The sequence below is a fragment of the Anabas testudineus genome, chromosome 6, assembly GCF_900324465.2.
Source record: "Anabas testudineus chromosome 6, fAnaTes1.2, whole genome shotgun sequence".
NCBI classification, from domain to species: domain Eukaryota; kingdom Metazoa; phylum Chordata; class Actinopteri; order Anabantiformes; family Anabantidae; genus Anabas; species Anabas testudineus.
The window spans coordinates 8890300-8911331 of record NC_046615.1 but is presented as its reverse complement, the minus strand read 5'-3'; the positions used below and the strand labels follow the sequence as shown (position 1 = coordinate 8911331).

Genomic DNA, 21032 nt, shown 5'->3' with positions numbered 1-21032 from the left:
TCCTCATTGAGGTGTTACTAATGTTCAGGCATTTGACAGAAAAGGTGTGTAGAATTGATCAGAAGCACTTGTGAAAAGCTCGTTATTATAGCCAAATTTGAATAGCTTACAGAGATCAAGTGAGAGGAGGAGATGACGCAAGCCTCATAGTCCTCCTTGTCTCTTTGCAAAGGTTGGTTTTAGCTCTGGATCTTCATGCAGGAGGGAGACGGAAAGCTTGAGAGAGGAGTAGGAAGCCAGGTATTGGATGGTATAGGGCTGGTGTGTGTTTGTGTGTGTATTCTCGGCATGTATCTCCTCCTGTGGTCCTGTATGTGGTGACAGGCTGACATCAGAGTAAAAGCCCCCTGAAGTTGTGTAGAACAGATGTCTCTCTGCTCTCTGTTTCCCTCGGTGGAGCACTCTGTCGCCTCTCTCTCGAATATACTTTTCAGCCTTGCTTTTCTCTTCTCCTCTTTATTTTATTTCATTTTGCCATTTGAGTTTTTTTTTTTTTTTTTGACTTTGTTAGACATCTCCCTCTCAGATCAGTGTTTGTTCAGTGAAAAGGCCAGGTGAAATGGACTCTTGGTGAAGTGCCCTTGGTCTTCTGCCGTGTATACTTTCTTTCAGTACTTCCCTGTGCGGCTGTGTATGTGTGCCTGCCGTGCACCTGTGCTGTGTGCGAATGTCCACTTTTGTGTGTATCTGCACTTTATGTACAAGGCAATGTTCCAAGCCCTGTGACGTGAGCCCTGTCTTTGAGAAAGCAGGCAATCTGGGCTTTGGCATTTCTCCAGAACTGCTTTCATTTCCATTCAGCAGTGGTATGTTACTCACAGGAACACACGTGTGCACCGCTTATACACACACATGTGTGCGCACACATACACATACACACACACAGATCTCTGGTAATTACAGACAAGCTGAGGAGAGCTGAGGCAGGTCAGAGCTCGGCTTACTTTACCTTAGTAAAATGTTCTCTTTTTGTCTCCCATCTTTTGGAATTGGATATTTTCTTACAAACTCTCACTTATATAGGCACAGACAAACACAAACCACTGCTGTTATGGTAGGAATACATGATGCAACCGCAGAGCCATCCATTCTCACGTCCCTTGGGAAAAATGGGAGTGGGGGTTGCAGAAACACAGACGTACAAGGCAACAACAAAAACAAGGGGAGACTGATTGGGAAGGAAGAGTGACTGATTGACTGAGGAGAGGGAATAGAGGACAAAGTGAAAATGATAGAGGAGGAAGTAGCACGCGAGGGAAAGCCGGAGAGACACAGGGATCTGGCAATCGTTGGCTAATAGAAAATCCCTTGTTGCCTCATTGAAATGCAGCGGTGGCTTGGGTAATGAGCTAGCTGCCACTGACTCATTGATTTAGTTAGAAGAGTCATTCAAATTATCCCACTCGTCGAGAGAGATGTCAACAGCTCCACCAGTGGCTGTTGGGGTAATTACTAGCTCATCCTCTCTCCACAGCACCTCTCTCCGCTTACCATATATTTAATTCCTCCACACACTGTTTTCACTCCCGTTCCCACCTTCCTCTGCAGCCCCCGCCCCTCCAGAGACTTCCCTTTACCACTAAATTAATTTGTTATGTTATGAATAAGCAAAATATGCCAGAGGAAGCTTGCAGTGAGCGGCTTGGCTTCACTCGGAGTCACTAGTGAGTCCATGCTTGACTGGGTGAAGCAAAATTAAAACAGCATGTGTAGCTGGTGGGAAATCAGCTCTCAGCAAAAACATGTAATGTCTCTTTAAAATACAAGGTAAATAAGCCTGAAAAGCCTGAATGACTGTTTTATCGTGCTCAGCAGAACGCATATTTAACATGGATTAGGAAAACATTCAAATCAGATGAGTCATGTTCACTCAACTCAGCACACTAATAACTTGTAAATGTAAATGCATAGACATACAAGATTCAAACGGTTTTATTGTCCATATAATGATCCACTAATTCACCAATGATTTGATGTGCACAGCTATTCTCAACCTCTAAAAAAGAACTAAAGCAATATGCTTTCAATCTCTTTGTTGTGTTTTTGTTGTGTTAGCGAAGTGGAAAAACTCAAATCGTGTCGGCAGAATGATCAGTACTACAGAAGCTGGCTGCTTTTTAAAATGGAGCCAGGCGTTTGTTGAGATGTTTCTTGTAACAGTTTAACTTTTGATCAGAAAAAGTCTGGAAGTATTGAGGTCACACACTAGGAGGTTGCCCCCTTACCTTGAACACAATCATACACACTCAGCCCCTATAGAAAATGGTTTTGTCCTATATCTGCACCCTTTGGGCACATAAAGGAACCACCTCGGTGCACGCTGACCATAATAGCGGGGTCTATTCTCACCTTGGACAATACTTCCTGCTGTTTTTTGTGTTTTCATGCATATTTATGGGGAAAGCTGAATGTCAAAAGTAAATCTTGTATCTCTGAGTGCGTGCCTCTTGCTTTCCCTGTTAAGACATCATATCAGGACTCATTTTTAGTCTGTGTACTCAAGCCATCATCTCCCCTGCCTGCCCCAAAGTGGGAACTCAGCACCCATTGCCAATTAAACTCCAATCAGCAAACGAAGATGGAGTGAGACACTGAATTACATCCAATATCCTCTCCCATACTCAAGCCTGTCTTTGCCAGCCACAAATTAGCTTACAAATGAGGGCTCTGAAGATGGAAGAAGTTGAGTTGCCAGATTAAAACCAAACAACATCCTGCCGGCGTCTTGATGTGTCGTTCCAACTTGGATCAAGCTTCCTGCCTTCTCTTGATGTGCGGAGAGACTTCAGCTGAGTTTTTCTAGGTTGAGCTTTGACCATCCATTTCAATCTTCGTTGGGTAGAAAGCTGGTTATTAAGACAGGCTGATGAGAACACGTCTCACTGAAAGTCTGTTCCGGTTTGATCCGTGTGCGATAATGAAGATGCAGAATACACAACCCAAACACTTTCAATTAATTAAATAACTCAAGCTGAATTATAGATGAGCAAGGTTTGATTAACTGCTTCTTAGAGTCAGATTTCCTCTTCCTCTTTCTTCCAGCCCACACAATTGTCCTGTCTGAATGGCATGCCAGATTTACCATGTTTTTTATTTTCGTTTGTGCTTGCGTATCTGCGTGCGCAAGCATACGTGTGTGTGAAAAAAAATTGCAATAATAGCACACTGCCACAGCATAGCAAGTCTTTCTATGGTTACAACAAGGTTGTGTAATATGATTGAGTCAGATTTTTAATAATTCATACTTTTATATTGCAGGTTATCTAACACATGACAGGCAGGCAGTGTGCAGCTCTTTCAGTGGTGTCTAGGGGTTTCTCTCACTTGTGAAGCTTATCAGAGAGTCATCACCGAGGCACCAATCCTTAGCTCATCATTTCGCCTTTTCATTTGACTCCCGTCTCCCCGGTTGAATGTGTGAGTGCATGTTTAGCATACACACACTTGTGTTTCAAATGTGACACACAAATGCACACTGGTAAAATGTTTTTTTTTTTTTTTCTGTGGACATCTTATCCATTTGTGTGTGTGAGTGTACGTACATACTTGTGCATGTTTGTCCCGTCTGCTGTGGTTGCTGCATTGGGCCTAGTGTGGCTAATTAAAAGAAGCCTGCTTGCATTATTCATGAGGCTGTAATTATACATTCCTTTTGCTGATCCCCAGTCAGAGGCATTAAAAATAGATCTGAGTCTCCACGCCCCACCCTCCTAGGCCCCACTTTCTCTCCATATTTTGACTGTGTCTCGCTCTCAGCATTTCTCTATATATCTATCCCTACCAGTATTTCTTCATCTCACTGTGATTGGCGTCATTGTTGCAGCCTTCTTCTTCTTTTTTTATTTTTTTTTATTTGTTCTTTCCATTTCTCCTTTCATCATGTTTGCTCTGATGTTCCAGTTTGGGATTCAGGCAGAACATTCCTCTATGAGTGTCACTCTCGCTCGGCTCTGTGGCCTGACCTTCAGTCACATCAGACCAAAATTTAGAGTGGAGTATTTTGAATCTGCAATGACATCTCAGCAGAGAGATTCAGAGAGATCACTGCCTCTGATCAACTTAATGGGGAGACTGTCTCGTCACAAGAAGCAAAAAATCTCTACCCTCAAAAAGTTCTCCTTGAATTCTGTTTGGTTTAATCTACAAAATCTGCAGCAGCAGAATTCAGTCAAATATGTTTTGTTTATCACTACAGACAGTGGCTATCTGTCAAACAGAAGAATATTTGGTATGTGTGCAATATGTTTTCATCAATGAATAGCATCTAAAACCTTTTTGCACAGTCAAATAGAAAACAGTCTGAACTTGCTGAGCTATTTTCTGCTGTGCACTCACACTTCAGTTACCTCTGGCAATGGTACTTGTTTGCCTTATTGGGCAAAAAAAAAGAGCGCGTGAAGCTTCAGTTTTCTGCCATGCAGGTGACGAACGTCTGAGTATGCATTTGTGCATATATTTACATGGCGATGAGGCTGATGCAGAAAAAGATGGGAATTTTGTAGGATATGCCAATCAGAGAGCTTGTTAGATAACTAAGTGCATCACTCAGTAGCTGCTGCCTTTGGGCGATCCCCTCAGTCGTCCTCATACTTGTTTCAGAATGTGAAAAAATAGACTACAGCCTTGAAGCTACCCAGCATTACGCCTTACACCCTGTTTCGCTCTGTTTGTGTTTGTTGTGGCTGTATTATGTAAATGCTGTAATGGAATTGGCCTTCCCCTCTCCCTATAACCCAAAAAGCCAAAACTAACCAAAGCTGCACTGCATTTACATATGAACACACACATACAGGGAGAACAGATGCTAATACTTGAGTAAAGGGAGTTAATGGTGTAAATCTGTATTATTCAAGAATAATAATGGAGTGCACTCTCCATCACTTAACAGTCAAAGCACACGGGATCATTGTTAGAATAAAAGACAGTGTTAATGAACTAAGAAATGCCCTTCAGCTGTGGGTTCAAGTACCTAATCGTCTCCAGGGTGCTCTTGAAAGGGAGACAGAGGAAAAGAAACTTCAGCAAAGTATCATTATTATTGTATTTACCAAGAGATCCCTGTTTTGTGCAGGGAGTTGGCTTATAACAGAGCTGTTGAGCAAATGTCTTATTTCACGCAGGCCAAATAAACAGTTTCTGTATGCGTGCGTCAGTGTGCCTCCCTTCTCGCCTCAGTGCTCCAGGGCTAAACTGCTCTTCCTGCTTTTGAAGCTGTTCTGTTGGTCTGCGCCTCTGCTGTTACTGATGTTGGTGCCGTTACTTCGGCTGGTAGGGTTTAGAGGGTTGCAGGGGAATTCGGGCTGGTTAGACTAACGTCACGGCTGACTGCAAATGCAAAAAGATCGGAAAAGGTGGATGACGTGGGGGGAACGGAGGAGATGGAGGGAGATTTAGTGAATGAAGAGGGAAGAAAAAGAGGTGGTGGGAGAAGGCGAGACAGAGAGAGCGCATTCGCCGAGTAGTGAATGAGAATTGTTTGATCTTCGACATGCTGTCTCCCTCCTGCACAGTATGACTCAACTGCTTTCTGATGGTGTGTTCTCTCTTTTTCTCTCCTTCTCTGGGTAGATGAGAGGAGAGAAAGACGGGGATAAACGAGTCAGAAAACACTGATGGATAAAAAAAAAGCAATGAGAGCAAAACTTGGCAGAACTTGAGAAACCAGGGAAAGAGGAAAAATATAGAGTAACTGGGTAACAAACTAGAAACAGTGAAATAGTTGAGAGAGATTTTGACGCAGGGATTTGCTGTCTGTGCATCTGTAGTCCCATGATTCATATAAAAACTGTGTTCCACATAGCATGTTCTGTAGTAATGAGGTCATGCCAAACATTAAACTAAATTATAAAAATATTTTTTTGAAAGTAATTTAGATTTTATTTTGGTTTTATTAAAGTACCTTCATTTTTTAAATTCTGCAGCAAGCCCAGATTTACTCTTTTACTGTCTTCTATAATTGCGCACATACTATATAAAGTTGTTAATTTGCCATTTGTGTTTGGCACTTTGTCACCAGCAGCACCTGCAAGCTGTAATGAAATATGTACAGCTGAGCTACAAGGAAATATATGTATTTCTATTCTAGTCACCACCCACAGTTTAATGTTGCAGAAAGTCTGTATTTAGTGTAATATGTGATGCTAACAAAACTGAATAGATCATAATTGAAATTAGTTGTTTAACATTTCTGCTTATTAAGTCCTTGTGTGTCAGTGAATCTGTGTGCAGGCAGCGCACACACTGTTACCGTATCTACCCAACAGTGGTTGGTTGGTATTAGGTCTTGACTCTAGGCTGTTACCTTGGTGAAGGGGATTCTCATGACGTGATGCAGGAGGTTTTCCATATGACCAGAAGAAGCTATAGGAGCAAGCACTGACCACTGATACCAGGGCAGGGCAGTAGCCCTCACATACAGCATTTAGGGTTAGAGAGCAGAAGTGAAAAGCAGCTCAAAGATCTGTGCCTAAGGGCAGGGAGCTTCTCAGAGCTTGCGCCTCAGGGAGTGAAAGCTAAGCCAGCATAAGCTACTACCATCTGCCAGCGTTGGCTTTGGGCTTCAGAAAGATCAAGTTTGAAAGTGAGAGAGGTGAGCAAATGGAGACATCTCTTTTTCATCCTCTCCTCTCCCAGTCCCCTCCAGATGGAAATTGAGCTTTCCAGTAACGATCTTTAACCTCATGGATGCCAGTGCTGTTAAGAGAGTAAATCTGAAAACACTGAGTGTGTGTGTGTGTGCATAGCAGGTGGACACTGTCCTAGGCCCAAACACAAGTCAGGGTGTTCCTGTCCACTCACTGCTACTCTTCTTGGTTCCTTAGCAGTGTTTTAGATCAATGGCAAACGAGTCAAAGTTAGGGTCCTTTAACGCTCATAGCTGCTCCCCTCTGGATATCTCACAACGACAAGTAATTAACCGACCGCTGATCAGTGTGCTTTAGAAGATGGAACAGGAAGAATTCTCACAAGATAACTCTGAAGAAATACCGTAGGGTTTCTCTCACTGGGACTGAAGGTTTCCCTGCTGCTATGCCAGGCTAAACAGCTCCAAGGGAAGGCAAAGCAAGGAAAACATAAACATGCCAACGAAGGCCTACTGGGAACTCCCATAACAAGTTAAAGGATTTAAATAAAGTGCTATACACAGCTCCTTCTGCAGCAAAGCTCAGCCAGATACACATCCCTGCTGTAAAACATGTAGTACCTCAAAGAGCCCCATATACTGTATTTCTCTCAGCTTGGTTTTAGCATATATGATCAACAACATCACTTATAACACTTACAGTATTAAACTCCTGAGTAAGTAATAACTAGCACGTTCTGGAGCCACAAAGTTGGTTACTTTCACCTGTCACTTGCCATGGGTTGATTATGTCAGGTTAAAAATACCCTTTGAATCCCTCTCCTAATTCAGTCTTCTCCTTAAAGGTAAAACGACATGCTTCCATGATGAATATGCTCTGACATGAGAGATGCTTTTCACTGTGAAACCATGAACACACAATCACTTGAAGAGACAGTGAAGTGGGGCAAAAAGCTGCCTACTAAATCAATAGTGTCTCAATGAGGCAGAGGAGGAGACACACTGTCAGCATGTTTTTTTTAGTTTTTGACAAGTGGATAATTAGTAACACTTTCTCAGCTGTGCATATATTCTTGTTAATTAATTCATTTCATTAATGCCAATTCACTACACAGCTATGGTTCCCAGTTTTGGCATTCCTTTTTTCTTTTCTTTATAGTTTGAATCTTTACGTCTTGACCCTCAGTTCTCTTCGCCAGGCTCTGCGAACGCCTCTCACCTTTTACTCAAAACTTTATTACCCAATCCTGATTTATCAAATCCTGCGGGGAGATGATTTTAAAAGCAATGCAGCAGCTTTTAGCACAGCGCAGCAAAAAGCTGCTCAGCTCTGATGCTCGCTGAGCCATAGACCAAAGTTCCCATTCTGTGTCTTCCTCCAGCAGTCCGTCCCGCATTAGATCATTAATCACAGAGGCGCATGGAAAGTAAAGAGTGTGGAGCTGGGATAGGGGCCAGGGGTCAGTCGATGGTGCCTCTCCGGACCGTAAGTCCCTGGCTGGTGTCATTATTCTGACATAGTTGTAAAGCCGAGAGCCTTTGATGACGGTAATTTAGGAGCAGAGCAAGAGAGAGAGATTGATTCACTTGCTGATTCATGTCTGTTGCACAGCCTGCTTTTGTCCATAATGTCTGTTAATGAAAAGCATTGAAGTGTACAGTATGCGTGACAGTACCATTCTACACGTGTGTCCCTGATCCAGTTAATAAATTACCTACTTTATGTGTGACACTTAATCACAACACTGTGCTGTCCTCCCCAGAGGAGGAGCACAATAATACAATCCAAAATGTGCCTATATACAGTACATGTGCTTTACACTTATAAAGCTACCAGCTGTACACACAGGTATACACTTGCATGATTGTATATACACACATTATATATATATATATATATATATATATTTATATATATATATATATATATATATATATATATATATATATATATATATAATTTATATATATTTATATTTTTCCCAATGCAACTGCAGAGATCATATTAAACATAGTAAATATGCTCACAAACACAATCATAGATAATGACTCGTGGGCAACAGCAGCAGTAATCTTCTCTCATCTAATCTTGCCTCCCCACGTGAGACTCTGATCCTCTGTGCTTTCAGTCAAAGCCTTGTGTTTGAAGCCATGTTCACAGGCAGCCTACCTGCTCAGCCAGGCCAGATCCAGAGAAAACACTGGAGCCTTCCTGGGCATGTCATGGACAGCCTTGCTAGTCCAGGTTGAGCTGCAAGGGTTTGCTTAGGGTTATCGTCACGGACAGGTGAAAGGGACATGTGGAGTGTCTAGCAATCACCTGTAGGTGACTGAGCCGTTGGTTTTGTGTGATAGAGGACCTGATGTTAATTAGTTATGACAACATGACTAATTAAGTGGCAAATAATGTGAGAAATGTCATCCTAACATGCATCTATTTTGTGTTGGAAGACGCAAAATAAACAAATATGCAATTATGTGGGCCAGTGGGCCAGTTCTGTCTGCCACATTTTTAATTCAGGCTTATGTTAAATATATTTTGGGATGTTCTATTGTTGTTGTTTTAGGTCACAAGATGTTTATGTTTGCTGTATAAAAGAGGCTAATGCCCCAGTCTATTATGTACTGAACTTCCTTGTAAGAGTTCATTTCGATCCATACACAAAGTGGTTGTAAAATCATAATGCGCTGTGTTCCCGTGCACATTTCTCTCTTGCTAATGTGCCCTCTGCTCACAAAAACACAGGCAGTGGAGGAAGATGGATAGCGAGGCAAATAATCCAGTTAACTTTTCATGTGTTTGCAGGCAGATATTTTCTCTTTAATGTGTTTATCATGACTTATGAGCCTCTCTATAGCAGCCATTAACATATGATTACCATCACAGGGCTAATGGGTTTGTCTGTCGTCGTCCCCCCCCCCCTCCTTCCCAGCTGCTTCAACCTCTTTTCTTGAATCTTTTTACATCTTTTATCTTCTTCTTGTGTAACATTCACTTCCTTCCTGTCTCTCTCATTCACTCTGTCATTCTCTCTCCCTCCGCGTGTCTCCACTCTTAGGCCCCGCGGCCCCTCAACTCCCAAGCCAGAGCCTCACTCCCACACAATGCTCTCCATTATTGCTTAATTATCTCTGGCCTGTCATTTGAATAATGTGCTATCCCTGACTCTCAATCACTTTCCCTTTTTCCCATCTTTCATGTGCTTTTCTTTTTTTTTATTTACTTCTTTTCTCTTGTCCCTCTCCACTGCCGCTTCCATCTCTCCCTCAACCTCCTTGACATTTCTGTGGCGTCAGAACACTTGTTTCTGCTTTCACCGCCTCCTCAAAGCCCATTGACTCTCCTCTTCTGCTGGTTCATATAGAAATCAAACTGTGAGAGAGACAGTGGGAGAACGAGCTACAAACCCACGTAAGTCTGGTTCATGTCAGCCAGCCAGTTTGCTGCAGGACATTACTTCTCTTCATCGACGTGTTTCTTATAGAGTAGTGCTGCACCATTTCAGTCTTAGGTTCATTATAGTAACACTAATAAACTTAATTCCACCATCTCCATCTCTGCCAGCATGACAGTGGCAAGAAATCAAAGCGTTCGCATTATTCCACTTCAGCGCTTCTGTAAATTCGGTGTGCCAGCCATTAGAGAGAGTTCAAATGCTGTAGTTTACAAAGTTAAAAATCATCTTCTGTCGTCTCCAAGTCCCTGCAGCACCACGGGGCCATCAGGGAAATCAATAATAGAGAGCTGGCATTTGTTTGTGTAGGGATGTCTGTTTGTTTCACTTTGTAAGTAATCTATCTGATGCAAACATCTTTGTAATGTGTGCGCAGCTCTGTGGTTCCTGGCAGAAAATGGATTGGTGCTGTTGTCATGGCTCCCCCTGTATCAAATACACACAGACACACCACTTTGTTCCCCTGTAACTGTACACTCATTGAGGTATCCCTGCTTGTTTTCTACATTGTTTTGGCTGATCATTTAACTAAGTATACCTGGGGATCTTTACTGAGGCAAAAAACAGAGGAGATGCTTCTGAGCTTGTGGGTTTGAATCACAGGGTTTATGTGAGTTTGTCTTTGGCTCCCACTAGAACTGAGCGCTATGATGTATCAAACATTCAAATCGCTCACCATGCGGCAGCGTGTTTGTGTTGTGAGGTAAAAGGGTAATGTTTTCTGCTGGGCTGTTGAAATGTGGCATGCTAATTCACTCTCCCACAGTTCAGTGCATTGTTTCATTCTTGTCATTTTTGAGCCCTGGTCAATAATGAGATCTGTTTAATATCTGACCTGTGGCTTTATAACGCCTCTGTTTGTTACCTCTGCCTTTTATTGTCAGTTTTAGCTAACTCAACATGACTTGTATTACAGCGGTTATTATAGGAATCAATAACACAAATGGCTCGTTCACTTACGGCCTCTATGACTCACATAAACCCCAGAGGGCAGTGTATTTAAGGAAGTGTCTACACTTCAGAAGTCATTATCTGTACATGAGGTCACCAGCCATTTTAGATTTGTATGGTCAATGTGCATCAAAACAAATCCTCAATTTTCTTCACAAATCACTTTAATCCAGCAGTCCATTTTAAATGTCTTCTCATAATGTGCTTTCTAGAGACCTCTATTCACTACAGTGATAATTATCATGTGCTTCCTTGATGTCACCCGAACACATATCACTGTGCTATTAGTCCTAAGTGCAAACATCCAAGCAATGTGTTTAACCCATTTCTTTCCTGATTGTTTTGCAGGATTGGTGAAGCTTGGAGTCCACTGTGTAACGTGCCAGAAAGTCGCCATAAAGATCGTCAATCGAGAGAAACTCAGCGAGTCAGTACTAATGAAGGTAAGTTTGCATGAGGTCAGCTTTCTGTCCTCACAGGGCTTTAATTTGTTTACAAGTGGGGTCTTTGAAGCTGTTCACTCTACTAACCTTTTTGTTTTTTTACAAGCTATTATTGTATATGTATGTGAAAAAATAGCATTTATTTTGCATTTATTAACCTGATTACAGAGCTGAGCCATGCTCACTATTGGATGGAAAACAAAACAATGTTTGAAGGCTTTTTACCCTAGTTACTGAATAATACGGTCTAGTAATATTGTTCCTAACTATTATAGAAATTACCAATCAGCCTCTTGAATGATAAAACATCATATCACTAGTTCACGTTTTATCGTTTTAAGCCCTGTACATTAAATCTATAATATAGTACCACTAGCCAACATGGATAGCAGATCTAGGCTATGTCAGATGTATTGTGCAACTTAGAATGAACTTGTTAATATCATACAAACTATAAAATTAGGCATTTTCATGCTTTGTTTTAATATAATTATTTAAAATAGTGAAATTATCAGGCCCACAGGGAGGTCAAGGAGCCAAATCAAAGAGGAATCAAACAGACAACGCAATAGAGCCACTACTATTACAGCTATTCCAGCTGATGCAAATCCCACTGCTTGCTTTTAAATCAGACATTTCCAACAGCCTTTCTAACTTTAGTAAATTCCATTGTTCAGAATTTTTAGCCACAGTGTTCAACCGTGTTGAATTCTGGCTGGGAACCTTCGTTCTACTCTTTTCCCTAAATCTTAATATCCAGCTGATCAGCTGAATGAAGAAACACTGTAGGAAGAGGGAAACTCTCCCTTCAATGTGTAAGTAGTGATGTTCCTTTAACACATACAATCTGGGTTAGCATTTGAAAAAATCAAAAGTAGGCGCTTAAGTGAAGTCTATATTTTAGCATAAATCAATATCTCAACCTGCAAAAATGTTTTAATAGCAGCAATTTATATCATGATATCACCTCATGAAGAGAGGAGCTGCTGGCTCAAAATTTAAAGCTGCTAACTGTCTGCTGGTCTCCTATGCCAGGGGTCAGAGGGTCCAATAAATCCAGGGGTAAGATAACAACTATAATTACTATACGCTCACTCCAAAACACTCCAAAATCTTCTGGGTGAAGAATTTCTGTTCATAATTTGTCCAGTTATCCACACAGCCTCTTTGAAGAGTACAGCAGGGAGTTTTCTTTTTTTCCTTTATTACGTCCCAAGGCTCCTGCTGGGCAGCTCTATTCAGTGCCTGCTCAAAATTGGCTTGCTGCAAAATTGGCCCTCATGTTGATGGAATAGTTGTAAAGAAACTGAGGAGAACAAGAAGATAAAGGACAACAAGATGCTACAACCTGAAAATTGTCTTGCACCGGACACACACAGAGAGGAGACCCTTCTGTAATTGTTTGCCTATGAGCTGGAAAGCAGGAAGCGGATGGGTGTGTTCACAGTTTCAGGTTATCTGCAAATGTAAGATCCTTCCATTTTGCATTACTTCTGTGGCGACATCATTAGACTTTAGATGAAAAACCCTGCGTGTGTTCTCTGTGTTCAGATATTGCTGTTTGATAAACAGTTGGCATTAATCAGCTCCTTGCTGTGTCGATGCCTCCCTGACTCTTTTTCATTCACTGCTGTCCTGTTCCAGATGTTGCTCTCTTTCTGTCTCTCTTTGTGTTCAACGTGCAGTCTAATGTATGCATCATGGAAAGCTTGGTCATTTCTATTGCCTCGGTGGTGACAGAAGTATTATTAGTCGTAGCAGAAGTGGTTGGTGGAACCATTGTAACATGTGACAGCAGAGAGGAGGGTAGCAGGATCATGTCCCGACCCAGGTGTTCCACCTCACGCTGTCCTACAGTGGAAGATGATAGTAACAGATGCCAAACACTGACAGGTTTCCGACAGGAGCAGGACTTCTGCTGAAACTGCAGTTCAGAGCCAATTACTGAACTCAGCCATTGTCATTCTTTTCTCAACTGCTGGCCCGTGGTGTGTGTGTGTGTGTATGTGTGTAACAGCAGGTGTTTGTTCATGCATGTGCCAACAGGAAATGAATTGTGAAGCAGAAATGGGGTAGTTGTGTTGCTTTGAAAGAAATATTTAAATTCTGTATCTTTAAAATTTGTGAATAAATGGTATAAAATTATGAACAATCATTATTTCACATAGGAATAAATTCCAATTTCTTTTCTCATTGTGAATCAGGTGCTTTCACATCACATGTGTGAGCGTTTTGTCTGTCTGTACTTGTTTTAGCTAGGGTGAGAGAAGATTGAGATTGCTGATCAGGTGTGTGTGTGTGTTTGTGTGTGGGGGTTTGTGCTGTGTGTCATTCCCATGTAACCGGGATAAACTAATGCATTATTTCACAGGCTTTGGAAATCCAATTTATATTCTATAAATATAAGTTTGTGTGTCGGGATTCTTGCGTGTGTGTTTTTGTGTCTTGGTTGGTTGGTTGGAACCTTTAGGTCTCAGGTATAATGCAGAGCCTCATTGTGTCAGTGTACAATGTGGTTATACGCAGGAAAATCTGTGGCATGTGATAGACTACATGGTTACTGGTAAAGTTCCCTCTAGTTCTGGGATAGACCAACATTGGTGTCACATCATAGAAAAGTCTCTTCCTAACTGTAAGGCTTCATACTGCAGCTGGACAGGTGTTTTCTGACCCAAATCCAGCAGCCCCATTCCCATATTCCCATTGTGTTGCACTTCACAGTTTTATGTGTCTGTTCACCCGCCTGCCTGTGTGACTGTCAGAGTGTCAGAGTGATCCGGCTACTCTCTACTGCAAGACTCAGACTGCAAAATGTCACCTTTAAATATGCTAATGTTTTGGATCCCTATGGTGCCATTAGGGGAGAATCTGACTCTCCTGGACAGGTGTGTGTGTGTGTGTCTGTAAAACACAGCTGACAACACACACTTATGCGTACATGCACACACAGAAACGCACATACAGTACACGCCATACATACGCACACAACAATTATAACAATGTGGGTACACGAGCCACATATAGACACACACGTATTCAGATGTGTGTGTGCACGGACACATCCTTCATGACACAAATCATCCCACTATTCCTGTCCTTCCCCTGATTAGCCTTGGGTGTCAGGGGTCTGAGGAGATCAGGAGACGGGTTGAATTAATTATCTCAGAATATCTGCCAGAGAGAGGCCTTTCCTCCACTCACTGTGTGCTGAACTTTATATAACTAATGTTGAACTCTTTAGTCCACAGCCCCATAGGTTACGACACTACGGGCCAGAAAGACACTGAATTGTCTTGGATAATGAATTTGTCTATGAACTTCATGTCAGTTTGTATCCAGGGAATGAGCCTTGACTACTTCAAAGAGCAAGAGCAGCCCAGTGCATTTTTTTTTCCACATCTAAGCAGAAAAACCTAACAATGGAGTTACTTGAATAGTAATAAGAATCTCTGTCAGTGGGAAGTGGCTGCCTGTCATGTTTCAAATGATAAGAGAGAAACCGACAGAAAGAGAATACACTATATGTGCACATATGACAGTATGTCAGCGGTAGTTGTCACTAAGGCCAAACAGAATGGGAGTGTGTTGAACTGATGCATAGCGAAGCCCAGGACCAACACTTTGAGTGTGTGTGTGTGTGTGTGTGTGTGTGTGTGTGTGTGTGTGTGTGTGTGTGTGTGTGTGTGTGTGTGTGTGTGTTTGTATCCAGAGGGAGTGGTTAATGTTTCTGAAACTCAGCGATTTCGATTTCATGTCTCTGGGTCGTGGGGTGGAGAGAGAGAGAGGGAGAGAAGCCCTGTGAAAGAGAGCACGACTCGAGAGAGAGGGAGATGGACATGCTGTGGGAAAGATAATAGTAGGCACAAGATGTCTGTGTTTTCTTGTGGTACCGTTAGTTTGATATTTATGCGTTGCTGCACATGAAATCACAAAAGTCATATTTAAAAAATAAGTAATAGTATGTATTCACCATAAGTTAGAAAAATCCCCCTTTTTCCTATAGGGATGTCAAAATGCTGAGTGAGCCGCAGGATATATAAGACTAACATATCCCTGTCTATTGTGAGACACTGATTTTATGCAAGATGGGACTTCTTGCACACTCCTGTCACAACAATGTGACAACTCTATAATTGCTGTTGTCATGAGATTTCTTTGAAACAAAACTTGAGTTGCAAGCCAGAAAAGATTGAGAAACTCAGCAGCAGTAGTACAGTAGGCGCTTTCGAGCACGTACTGTAAAACTCCTGACAATAGTGTGGGAAAAACAGACACTGTCATATCTTGACACTGCAATATGTTATAGTCTGACAATCTTTAGGTTGTAGCAGAACATTTTCTGTGCCGTATTTCATTCCATATTACCTATCATTATGCTCTATAATCTGCACTTTAGTCTCTGGGTGGGTTAAATTGTTGCTAGCTGCCAGCACTAACAACCAGCAGAGGGAATAGGGTATCTTTAGCATGCAGCAGTTGGTAGTTGCAGTTAGTGCCTACACTGTTCCTCCCTCTGAGCCAGTGAGCTGGTGGCGGCTGCTGCTGTTGGGATAAGGACAACTAATTAGCCAGAGTGACTCACTTTCCTCCTGAAGCGGCACAATTTCAAAGTCACTCTACTGTCCCCAAGCCCAGAGAGAGAACGACAGAGAGAAGAAGAGAGAAGTGGGATGGAGTGCAGGATGAAGGAAGACAGAGGGGAAGGGAGGAGCCCGTCTGAGGACGGTTAGAAAGGATGGGGAACATGAAGTTAGAATGCTTTGGATGGATGTATTGTGCAAGAGACATCTTTCAAAAGGATGCTGCGCTTTTGATTTTTTTTTTTAGGGCAGTGAGGTTATGTGTGGTTTACTAACTCCGTCCTTGATGTCAGTTATAACATTTCATAGAAGACCTGTGTGTGTCTGTGTGTGAGAGAGAGAGAGAGAGAAAAAAGAAAGCTTGGAGATGGAGAAGTCTGTAGTATAATTGCGCCCTGAAGCAAATAATTGAAGAGCTATGCTAAAGACCCTGCAAGTAATAGCTGAGAACAACAAGGCAGTGCCACTGCCAAGGTATGGAGCTGCATAAGCTAAGATGGTCTGAAATTTGAGGGTGAGGATAATACTCTTCTTTTTGTGTTAATTAACAAGAGAAGTACTTTAGAAGTACGTATTTTCCTTTCTAGCAAATGACATTATGTTTTGTCTCCTCTATACTGCAGTGCATCTACTGTGCTGTACAATCTCTCCATTCAGTGCATCTGTGTGTAGCCTAGTCTAAATAACAAAACATGAGTCATTTTCATACACGATCAACATTTGACACAGTGGTATCCAAGTTCAAGATGCACAACATCTAAAATGAGAATTTTGGATTAAAGAGGCAAAGAAATGCAAGAAATAAAGATTGAGAATCCCAGACGACAGAGATTGTGGTGGGCGGTTGAGGAGCAGAATGCCATGGCCATAGATGAATCACACAAGGTCTAATCTTGTTATTCTGACACCTCAGTGACAGCACTGTAGCTTTCTTTCCCCCCCATCTCGGCTCTTCCCTACTAATGATTATAGATTGGCCATTCTCGCCCATCTCTGTTGTGCCGCGAGTGAGTCTGATAGAGAAATGCCTCCAACATGCACGCATCCTCTTTAACTTTATGTTGTGTGTGGACAGGTATATGTGTGTGTGTGTGTGTGTGTGTGTGCTGGTGCTGCAGAGTGAGTGCAGACACCCTTTAAAATAAATGGGTTTCATATGTTGTGCCCCAGCGTGTTGATCCATCAGCTTTGTATGGTGCAGAGCCACAAGGCTTAGGACACAGTTTGATCTTAACAGGCTGACTGCACAGAGACTGTACAATTACCAACTTGCCTGCTGTTACTTAACTGCTTCTTCCACTCATCAATGTATATCTGCATTTAAACAGAGAGGGAATTTTTAATTAAAAAGATTATAAAAGTTTAGTTTATTTCTTAATTGGGGTCAAATCCAATAAAGTCAACATTAGACTTTTTCAAGCTAATTTAAGCTTCAGAACATATGTAGACCCCTTCATCACATGTTGTTTTGTTGTTGGTTCAATTCTAAACTGATAATATTGACATTTTTTGCCCTCAATAACCCTTAATGACAAATTGAACACGTTTTCGATATTCTTTGCACATTTAATAAAAATCAAATCTACTACAACTGTAAAAAGACTCTTTCCTGCAGCAGTCCAAACTGTGTTTAAGTGCACCCTGTTTGCTTTAATTACCCTGGGGTTGTGTGTGGAACTTGATTAAAGTCCACTTGTGGCAGATTGAAGTTGGTAGAGAGTTCAGAGAGGTACATACACATAAGGTCCCACAGTTTATACTGCATCAGGACATAAAACAACCCAATACACTCTTGGTAGACAATCTGTGATACAGCACAATGGTATAAAACTGTTTTGAAAGCTTTAAATGTTCTCAGGAGCACAGTGGCCTCAACGTTTGTGAAATAATACACGTCGGGAAACAACAGGGCTCTGAGAGTTAGATGCACTGCCAAACATAATAACCAGGTAATAAAAGGCTGTTTAGGCTGGTGACCAGGAGTCCAAAATTTGATCTGAGGGAGCTTCAGAAGTCCTCTACAAAAGTAGGAAAATCTACTGGAAAGACATCAGTCTTAGTAGGTAGTACTCCATCAATCAGGCCTTTGTGAAAGAGTGGTTTGACAAAAGGCACTTTGAATAAAAGGTATATGACAGTCAGCGTTGTGACTGCTGCCAAAGGGGTTTAATCAAAGAACTCAATTAAGGGTCTGAACTTTAGAAATGAGACACAGATCTTTGCTAAATTTTCAGAATGTCTAAAAACATGTTTTCACTTTGTAGGTTACACTGTGAGTGTAATTTGATGGACAAAATGGACATTATAACTGTTTGTAGTGTTTTCGATTTAACTTTAAAGTCTGCAAAGAGTGAAGGTGTCTGACTACTTTTTGAAGCCACTTCATGAAACTGCAGTACATTTACACACTGTTCTGCCTAAAAGTCTATTACTAATCTCTCTCTCTTCCTGTTGTTTTAAAGTCTTTTTTCCCCACTCTTCCTTTCTCACTAATAACATTCTCTAGGAACTTAAGTAGTAATGTGGATTTCCTTGAATGTGTGAGGCCTTGCAAAGCCCTTTGTTGGTTATCAGTCAATATGAAGGTCACTCAATATTCTGCATAATTACAAACCTAATTTAGTTTCCAGTTGCCACTCTCAAACCTATGCATATCTACTTTTTTCCCACTCTTTATTGAGTGGCAACGAGACTGTAGTGAAACGGAAATTGGAAATAGATTTTACCTACAGGGCATAAGATGTTTGGGGATTGTAAAGGAACGTCAACTTTTGCCCCTTACCTGTGTCACAACTTGTTTCACTCTAAATACCACTGACCAGAGACCTGCATTATCGAGTTTCACTTAGTTTCTCGTGGTAATCCGGGATCTAACATATCCTGGAGAGACGTGTAAGACTGTTAGCGCCGCTGCTCACTGTGGCGACACAGCTCATCAAACACACGCAGTGTTGTTTGACTGACTTTACCTCTCATATGTCTTATCAAGATAAAACAGAGGTGAAATGCAGACACAATAATGAAATGGAGGATTGCAGAACACGAGATGTAGCAGGATCCCCCATTGAGCGCGACAGGAGACAGACAGACGTCTAAACCGATGCCATTTGTTTCTCCTCTTCAAAGGCAACAGCCGTTGTGTTGTCAGAGAGATGAGAAAGCTTTGTTTGCCTTTTCTTTATTTGTTGTTGCTTTGGTGCTGCTTTTGGTTTGGTTTTTCTCTTTTGTCAGTGAAGGGCATACTTTATCCAATTCTTCACCTTGTAAGTGAAGTGATGCTTTAATGGGGAGAGCAGCAAAGTTCCCCTTTAAAGTTTAGCTTTCTGTTTTATGCCTGCTTATTTCTTCGTCTTGCACTGGGATTCCATGTTTGTTTAAATTACCTGTGGACCCACTGAAGGCTGTGTTGTTTCTGTTTCCCACTGGGTGTTGTGATCACCTTTTTCCATCTTGTTTTAATAAGAACTGATAATTAAATAGGTACAGAGCATCCTCTAAGGCTGTCTTCATAGCCCCTGTGCTGCATCAGTACATTTACTATATCAAAACTATGTGTACCTGCACTACGCTATACAAACAATGCACAGTGCTGTGGAATAGTAGAGCATGGAAAGTAAACATGAAGTGCATTTCCTGTATGAAGTCTTGGTTCTATAATATGGTGTGTGTGGATATGCTTGTGTTGTGTGTGACACTGTAGCAGAGCTTAGCTGATGGACAATGAAGTATGCTGCAGTTTGTGACAATTGTGAACTCGCTGTCAACAGCAGTGCTGCAATATGTCTGTTTACACGCAGTGTCATTATTGTAACTGATGTTTGGTGTGTGTGTGTGTGTGTGTGCGCGCACTTCCGTGTCTGTTTTTGTGTGAAATCACACATACCATAAATGACAGCGTGAATGACACCTCCGTGACCACTGTCTAGTTACTCAGAGTCGACACATACACATGCACACACCTTAAGGTTGTGTCTGTCCTCTCGCTGCAGGATTCGGTCTGCAGTCGTCTCACATCAGACAGACAGGGTTGTCGGGTGAATCACAGCTTGCGGACAAGCGTGCCACAAAGAGCACTGCCAACAGTGATACTTCCTTGGCCACTTACATGCAAACAGACTGTGTACACATACTAGATGGTACTTATTCCTAAATTGAATTAATTTAATGATTCTGAGCCAAGCATCCGTGATACGGCCAAAACAGCCATTTATCAGCTGAATCTATGATCTTAATATGTCAGGTGGAAGTCCAGGTTGCCACTTCATATGTGGATTGCAGAATGGAGTTATGTGTAACTCTGTTTTTGACCACATCCACAGCTACAACCTTATTTCTTTATTATGCGCAGCCTACATACATTTACCACTTTCAGCTGTGGCAAATAAGCAGGGAAATTAGCTCTGACTTGGTAGCGTTAATGAGTTTGGGACAGATCCTGATGTATATTTCAGCTTTTGCAGTCAATGCGTTAAACATGTAAACAAGATGCTTCTAACTTCCATCAATCCCTTCACCTCCATCCCTGTGGGGCTTGTCGTTAATGGCTCTGTTGTGCTCACACACTCGCAAGAACATGCCCTCTCACTTCCTCTTTTTCTCACACACTGGACACGATGCACAAACACATGATAAAATACATCCAGGCATTGTATATTTTTGATGCCCTTGTGGTTGATTAATATATATCTATATATCTGTATATATATTTATTAGTATAGTATCAACAGAGCAGAGCAGTGTTGCTCTTATAGGTGAAAGACATGTGCTCAGCCCTATTTAACAAGTCTGGAAGCTAAAATAACTCCCTGATTACATTTTCAGAGCCATTCTGCACTTATCTACAAACTTTCAAGCTAATTTAGCTTGTTTTAGTGGCCCGGTCTTACCTCCTGACCTGCTGTCTGTCCAGTATTGACTCTTCTGCCTGACTAAGTATTGACCAGGCTCATGTGTGAATGAAAAAGCAGTGTATTCATATAAGGAGCTAATTATTTGAGTAAGTGAAGCAGTGTCCACCTGA

At 41.7% G+C, this 21032-nt stretch overlaps 1 protein-coding gene across 1 annotated transcript in view; it reads left to right on the top strand.

The window, feature by feature from the left end:
* brsk2a (BR serine/threonine kinase 2a) overlaps positions 1 to 21032 on the top strand; it is a 137492-nt gene that overhangs the window by 68527 nt on the left and 47933 nt on the right. Inside the window, exon 2 of the mRNA XM_026364712.1 lies at positions 11338 to 11432. Within this exon, the coding sequence (XP_026220497.1) occupies positions 11338 to 11432 (95 nt within the window). The remainder of the gene's footprint in view (positions 1 to 11337; positions 11433 to 21032) is intronic.